This window comes from Trypanosoma grayi (assembly GCF_000691245.1).
Source record: "Trypanosoma grayi strain ANR4 Tgr_19_V1, whole genome shotgun sequence".
Lineage (NCBI taxonomy): Eukaryota > Euglenozoa > Kinetoplastea > Trypanosomatida > Trypanosomatidae > Trypanosoma > Trypanosoma grayi.
Window position 1 is genome coordinate 31,311 of NW_008825638.1, and position 7,072 is coordinate 38,382.

General features: G+C 49.3%; 5 protein-coding genes across 5 annotated transcripts; all 5 read right to left on the reverse strand.

Annotated features, from left to right (window-relative positions):
- Positions 1-877: 877 nt before the first annotated feature.
- On the reverse strand, positions 878-1,675 carry DQ04_00191180 (hypothetical protein; the record flags this gene model as incomplete). The annotated part of the gene is made up of 1 exon (XM_009308406.1): positions 878-1,675. One exon carries the CDS (start codon positions 1,673-1,675, stop codon positions 878-880), a length of 798 nt encoding a protein of 265 aa, XP_009306681.1.
- A 305-nt stretch (positions 1,676-1,980) lies between these two features.
- DQ04_00191190 (putative tubulin-specific chaperone) lies at positions 1,981-2,679 on the reverse strand (the record flags this gene model as incomplete). The annotated part of the gene is made up of 1 exon (XM_009308407.1): positions 1,981-2,679. One exon carries the CDS (start codon positions 2,677-2,679, stop codon positions 1,981-1,983), a length of 699 nt encoding a protein of 232 aa, XP_009306682.1.
- A 418-nt stretch (positions 2,680-3,097) lies between these two features.
- Positions 3,098-4,879, reverse strand: DQ04_00191200 (pf20; the record flags this gene model as incomplete). Its single annotated transcript, XM_009308408.1, has 1 exon — positions 3,098-4,879. One exon carries the CDS (start codon positions 4,877-4,879, stop codon positions 3,098-3,100), a length of 1,782 nt encoding a protein of 593 aa, XP_009306683.1.
- A 232-nt stretch (positions 4,880-5,111) lies between these two features.
- DQ04_00191210 (uracil-DNA glycosylase) lies at positions 5,112-5,981 on the reverse strand (the record flags this gene model as incomplete). The annotated part of the gene is made up of 1 exon (XM_009308409.1): positions 5,112-5,981. One exon carries the CDS (start codon positions 5,979-5,981, stop codon positions 5,112-5,114), a length of 870 nt encoding a protein of 289 aa, XP_009306684.1.
- A 343-nt stretch (positions 5,982-6,324) lies between these two features.
- Positions 6,325-6,954, reverse strand: DQ04_00191220 (hypothetical protein; the record flags this gene model as incomplete). Its single annotated transcript, XM_009308410.1, has 1 exon — positions 6,325-6,954. One exon carries the CDS (start codon positions 6,952-6,954, stop codon positions 6,325-6,327), a length of 630 nt encoding a protein of 209 aa, XP_009306685.1.
- Positions 6,955-7,072: the final 118 nt, after the last annotated feature.

A 7,072-nucleotide genomic window follows, 5' to 3' on the forward strand; every position in this document is an offset into this window, starting at 1 on the left:
TATATATATATATATATATATATACAAATATGAGTGAGGCCTGCCGTTAAAATCAACGCATAGATGGAGAGAGAAAGGAAGACTACGCAGGGCAAAAAAAAAAAAAGCGCGGCCAGAGCGAAGCATGTTTACAGAAAATGGCTCGAAAATAAGGGGACTATGCCACTCAGGCCACTCGATAAGGCCCAACATCAACACGAGCAGACTAATCGGAAACAAAACAGGATAACTGCGCGCAATTCGTTGCCACTCTTCGCCTAAAAATTTTAGACAAATATCACTTCGACGTTCAAATGCTCCAGGAGCACAAAGACTTTTTGTTTCTCACCACTACTTTCGGCAGAAAAAAAAAAGACACGCTTGCAGAGGTGTGTAAAAGAACATTTGGCTCACTGCAACAGAAACAGCAATAACTCTTTTGTAAGTAGACAATTCAAAAAAATGCAATGGGGCACGGCGTAATGAGCCTCCACTCACCTAGACTCGGCCATCATGCCTGTTTCGCACACAATTCTTAAACATTAGGGTGCTCTACTTTCAAAAGAAAACCAAACGGGGGTCAAATCTAGGAGGAACGCTGCGTAACGAGACACAAGGTGAGAATGGACCAAATGGGTGGACTTTTCAAGCGGTTTGATTCTCTTTGCGTAGGATTGTTTTTTCTTTCCAGTAAAAAAAATCCAATTCCTTTAGAACTAGCTGTAGTTTTTTTTTTTTGCTCCCATAATAAAGAGTACGGCTCCACTCAAGGTTTCTCCAGCAGCGCAAGGGGGGAACAAGAAACAATAGCAGTGAGGTGCGCGTACATGTATGAGGGGAAAACATATGTATATATATATATATATAAAGCGGTAAAAGAATCAGCGCCAGGAGGAGCTCAAACCGTTAGCGGGTCGTCTGTGTTGGGAGCGCAGGGCGGAGAGCAAACCGACATTCCGGCGGTGCACGGCCCAGTGCAACGCAGGGAGCTTACCTCCGTGACACGGTGCAAACACAAACGTCCCTGTGCATTGGGGCGTACTTGCACATACGTCTGCGCGCTCACCTGCAACTCGACACGCGGGAGCTTCGGGGCTGCAGACATCTGTTGGGCTCTGACGACTCGAGGAGTGAGCAGCGCATTCGCAGCAGAGAACACCTGCGTCGTTGCATTCACCTTGAAATCCGCTGGCTCCTTTGACAGTGGTGTTGAAGTGTCATTTTCGATGTGTGCAGGCTCGTCGAACGACACACCATCGTCCACGTCAAGTGGTGTGCCACCAGTAGTGGCCGCATGGGTGTGTACTGGAGACCCACCAAAATTGCACCTCCTACCCACGGGAGAAGCATCTTGGGTGTATGTTGTTCCCTCTTCTCGCATTTCGTCGTCCCCTGATGCCTGCATATGTGTGCTTGACAAAATACGTTTGAGTAGGTATTCTTTTTTAAAGCTCGAGGCAACCACCTCATTCCTCTCCCCTGCCTCGTCCTGGTCCTTCCACTCCTCCTCCTCCTCCTCGTTCTGCGGGCTGCTCAGCCTGCACAGCTCAGTGGCGTCGTCCTCGTCCGTGAAGTTCCGCCAGACCTCCTCGACATCAGCAGTGTAGTCATCGTCGTCGAGCGGGCCGTCCCTCGACATACCAGCAGAGCGAAGCTGCTGCATTGCTTCGCTACGCCCATGGTTCGTCCGAAACATCAAGCTCTCTTTCCGTAACACCGTCACAAAGAGTGACACGATAACAAAAACGAAATCAAAGGTAAAAAAAAAAAGAATCTACTGGCTCAGAATCACCCCAAAAAATAGGGGGCACGCTATCCACTGTCCAGGAAAGATAAACAAATAAAAAACAAGAGAATAGGAAAAAAACATACAGATTTGCATCTGAAAATATAGAAATACACAAACACAAGTGTCCAAGGACATAGATACGACAGGAAAAAATATCACAATATAACGAAGAGAGAATATATATGTGAACAGTCTACGTCTGATCTTTCCTTCTAAAATTCCTCCGGTGGGAAATCCCCAACCTCCACCTGATCCGGGCGCAAGAACCCACCATAGTTCGGCTGGCACTCAAATATGCTTTTCCCCTTGACGCTTCCATCGCTCTTCCCCACAGGTTCGTCAAACTCGACACCAATCCAGTATCCAGCCTTCAGGGCAGCCACACGCCCCACAAACCGCACTGTTCCCAAACGGTCCCCCGGCTGGCACATGCAACGATCCCCGATGTGCATTGTCTCCGCCTTATCCTTGTAGCTGTCATCATTTAACTCCTTGAGAATCGGTTTCCCAGTTTTCTCCGCCTCTTCACGTTGTTGTGCCAACATGCGCTGACGAAAGGCTCGGGCATTGTCATCCCGCTTGTTGTATGCTTCTTCTGAAATCTCATATTTTTCAACTTGGGACAAATCTTCAAAGTTATTGACTAACGGTGCCGGCTGAAGGTCCACAACGTGGATAACGTAGTCATCCTTGCACTGATAGTATCCCAGTTGTTTTTCATCTGACATATCCGATTCTATTGTGATGCCGCGATCATCGATAAGTTGTAGACGCATCTGCTCCGGTGGTGTGGCAAAATGTGTAGAAATGTTGGCCTTAATGCTTGAAATGGTCTGCGCAAGACTGTAGCGCTTCTCTGGGACCCGCATCTTACTCGACGAGTGTGTGAGCGAAACTCGAACGACAGACATGGCGTGTTAGAGGTGGTATGTTAGGGCTATCAATAATGACTTCAAAAACTTCTCCCTTTTTGTGCTGAGAAAAATGAGAAAGATTACCTTTCGCTTAGTAAATGTGGAATGAAGAGAGAAGGGTACGGAGGAGGGAATTGAAGAAAGAGATAGACAAAGGAGAACGACTATACCAACATGTTTGGTTCTATTTTATCCTATGCCACTTACAGCAACATTGCCGCTGCATTAAAAATAACAGACGCGTATTTCCACGCTCAGAGTACATATGGCCCATGCAGCATCTGTGTGAGTGGGCGCCACGGGGTGGCACTCTACATTCATTCAACTTCCTCATCTCTCTCATCTTCCTCGTTTTGTTCCGTCTCCCTTGTATTACTTCAGTACTGGGATTCATTGCATCTTTTAACTTCTTCATTCAGCACCAGTACCGTATTGTGCCATCACTCCCGCCGCTGACAATGAAGTTGTTGGTTGCTGGATCGAAGACAACGCACTGCACGCCGTCCTCGTGTCCCGCGAGCTCTGCCAATGTCGAGCTCTCTACATCAATAATCTTGATGGTGGTATCATCACTGGCGACAGCAAGGTACGTGCCAGTGCAATCAGCAGCGACGTGGTTGGCTGGGTACGGCCCACAGGAAATTGTCAGGCGCTGTTCCATACGTCGTGTATCCCAGAGTGTGACGACGCCATCTGCATCGCAGGAAGCCAGAGCACCCACTGTACCTACCACCGCTACAGACTGGACGGTATTACGATGACCATACAGCGTTTGTGCACAACAATTCATGCGGGTATCCCAAAGTGACACGGTTTTGTCCCCACTACCAGTGTATAACGTGTTGGTATACGGCTTCCAAGTCACGGCGTTCACGGCATCAACATGGCCTCGCAGTGTCTGACGGCACTTCCCCGTTGTGACGTCCCAAATACGGGCGGTTTGATCGAGAGCACCGCTGGCCAGCAGGACGCCAGTCTCCTGAAAGTCAAGGCACCACACGCCATCGCAGTGACCCTTCAGCGTTAGCTTGCAGCCGTTGGTTGCGAAATCCCAGAGTTTCACAGTCTTATCACCTGATGCAGTGGCAACCATGGTGCCGGTGGGATGCATAGCCACTGCCGAGATCCAGTTTTTGTGGCCTTCACCAGACATGACGAGTTCACCCTGAGGAAGCGCCGAGAGCCGCCAAGTTCCATCATCGCTGGAGCTGGCAACAGCTGGTTTTACTGGGTGCATAGCGACCTTTGTCACTGGCATAGAGTGCGCCTTGAAAGAGGACTGGCACACCCACATAGACGGTTCAGTTTGCGGTGCGTAGGCAGGCTCTCCACGTGTCGGCTGCGGCCGCTCGTCTGCTGGCCATCGGAAACCATCTGTAATAACTTCAGCTGCTTTTACTGCTTGATCACCTACTTTATTGGCAACATTTTTTGCCATAGTCGCTTTTGCTGCTTTTCCTTCTTTTTTCTTGAGTGCGGTGTCTTTAGTGGTGTGGGTTTCGCCCTTTTCATGTAGCTGCAGTTGCCGCTCCAGGGCTTCCACCTGCTTCTCTAGTCTGGTCACTTTGGCATCGAGCTTGTCTCGCTCTATTGACAAAAGTGTTTTCCCCTTGTGGAGTGATTCGCACTTTTGGCGAAGCTCGTTGAGTGTTGGGCTAATATCCTCTGCGTGATGCTGCGCCTGCCGGAGGAGTTTCATAATTCGGTTCTTCTCCTGCACGACACGATTGTGGTTAGCACGATGAAAGTCCCGTTCTTTTTTCGCTTGCAAAAACTGTTTTGTAGTTTTCGCCGTTAATTCAGCATGTTGACGGAGTTGATGCTCCAATACGTCGATGCGGTCTTGAAGGGCGGCAGTTTCAAGATAGTTGTCAGAAAATACCGGAGCGTCCATTAACGGCTTTGATCCATACTTTTCATACCATTCAATCTCAAAGATCTCCATCGTCCGGTACATGCCATTCCTCTGAAAAAAGTTGCGCAAAAAATCATCAGTGGACTCTGGGATGCGTTTGAGAAGAGCACGTGGTGGGGGCGGCATGCCCTGTTCTCGCTGGAGCTGCACTGTACGCTGAAAGGTGTCGTAATCCATATCCTCCATTTTGGGCATTAACGTGGCATTAAGCTCAGACTGTTCTTGCACTGACCCGTCATCTATGACGGGAGTTTTCGTTGCAGTCTCACTTACTGATACCATACGGAAGAGGAGCGCGGACCACTAACCAATCTCGTTCTTTCTATAAACCTGATTTTGTTCGCCGCTCAATCCTACAAGCGCCAGAGGGTGAGCGCAGTAGCAATACAACAAGAAAAGGGGATGAGGGGCGAATAAGCGAGGAGACATATGCAGACAAAGCAGCACGACAATATTGAGTTCTCAACTCAACGCTGTACAGAAACCCTGACTTTTTTCCCCTTTATAGACCGCCCTAAACGGTCATCGGGAGACTCCAGTCAATCGGTGTGTGCCCAATCTTCGTCAAGGCGTCATTGCACTTTGAAAATGGTCGCGAACCCCACCACTTCGTTGCACTCAGTGGGGAGGGATGCGCATTTTCAATAACAACATGGCGTTTGCGATCAATCAAGGTAATTTTTTTCCGTGCAAACCCACCCCAAAGGAGAAACACAATTGGTTTCTTGTGTGCATCCGATAAGAGGTGAATAACACCATCTGTGAATGCCTGCCAACCACAAGTTGCATGAGAGTTTGCCTTGTGTGCCTCAACTGTGAGTGTTGCATTGAGCATCAACACGCCCTGCTCCGCCCAGTGCTGCAGATATCCGTGAGAGGGGGCCTTGAAGCCAGGAATATCTGCTGAAAGCTCCTTGTACATGTTCACTAAACTCGGCGGCGGGCGCATGCCAGGGCGCACCGAGAAGCACAATCCATGAGCTTGGCCAATGTTGTGGTAAGGATCCTGCCCCAGCAGCACTACCTTAACTCTCTCAAGCGGAGTGCTGTTGAATGCAGAAAAGATAAGTTCGCGCGGCGGAAGGATGACTTTTCCGCTCGCCGCCTCCATCTCTACAAACTGGCATACGCGTTGGAAACTGGGGGCACTGGTGAGGGGATGCAGAAAGGCACGCCAGTCTGGATCGATAATAAGCGATGAAAGGCACGCATCAAGTTCCATCTTTTTCTTCACAGGGGGTGGCAGTGCCTCCATATCCTCTGCGGTACGCTTCAGCGACTGTCGCATCACCTCTTCACTTGACTCCTCGTCCACATCAACCTTCACACAAGTGGGACTCGTATTCTTTTTGCGCACAAAGTCTAGAAGTGTGCGCTGCACCATTCCGCCACCACCTGCACTCACACTTTTTTTTTTTTACCACACACACACACGAGGAGGTGGAGGGGGGGCAAAAACAACAGAGGAGACGCAGAAGTGTCCCCAGCCCAGCCAGAAGAGCCTTTGCATACCCGGTGTAGTGTGTGTAGATGGAACCAGTTCACAAAGAACAAAACACAAAGAAAACGAGGGATTATTTCACCACTGATAAACAGGGACAGTCTGATATAAAAATCAGCGTCGAATGATCACCAGATGCCTTACAAGCACAAAGACACACACACACACGTATGCAAAACGCTCCTTTATAAAATCGTCGGCGAGAAAGGATGAAACAGGAGGACCTTCAAGACGAACCAAGGCTCAGAAACACTTTTCCCTCTTTTTCGTTCCAATGTTGAATAACATATCCATACGCTGATAGAAGTGTGGTGATCAGCTCTTCGACACTCCGCAGCAATTCCCCTTGATAGCGCACCTCTGATCCGTCCTCTGGCACTAACAATGCAGGCAACTGGGGCACAATCGCAACCCTGCCCTTCCCGTTGTCAAAAGCTGGCGGCCAATGCACGAAAACAGCCTGTGGCAAGGTCCGGCGAAAGACTGATCGTTTGTACTCAAAGCGGTCGAGTATAACCTTCTCCATCTCCGGCAGTTGAAAAAAGCGTGCATCATCAAGCAGCTGATCCCATTCATCAAACGCCTCAGGCAACAACAGAACACCGCTTCGGAGAAAATTGAGGACGTAACGGAATGTCACACCGTCACGGTCAATAACAAAGCAACCATCCTCACCGCGCTTCCCCGCACCACTTAGTATGGGCCCGAACACGGGGTTTTCACTGAGAGAACGAAACGTCGCACGACGTGTAAGGTAAATAATGCCGCCAACGTTAACTGACACCTGCTGTGCCCACTCCCCAGTCACATCGATACCGAGGTTCTTTTGTATCCAGTTCATCGCCAGTAGAGACATGCAAATTGCTCCTCAACTAATCCACCTAATAACGTTGGTCCCTAGTTACTAACGTCAAAGCTACCAATCGTGTGACTAGCGTCTTTGACCGCAGACACACAGACACGCCCCCCCCCCC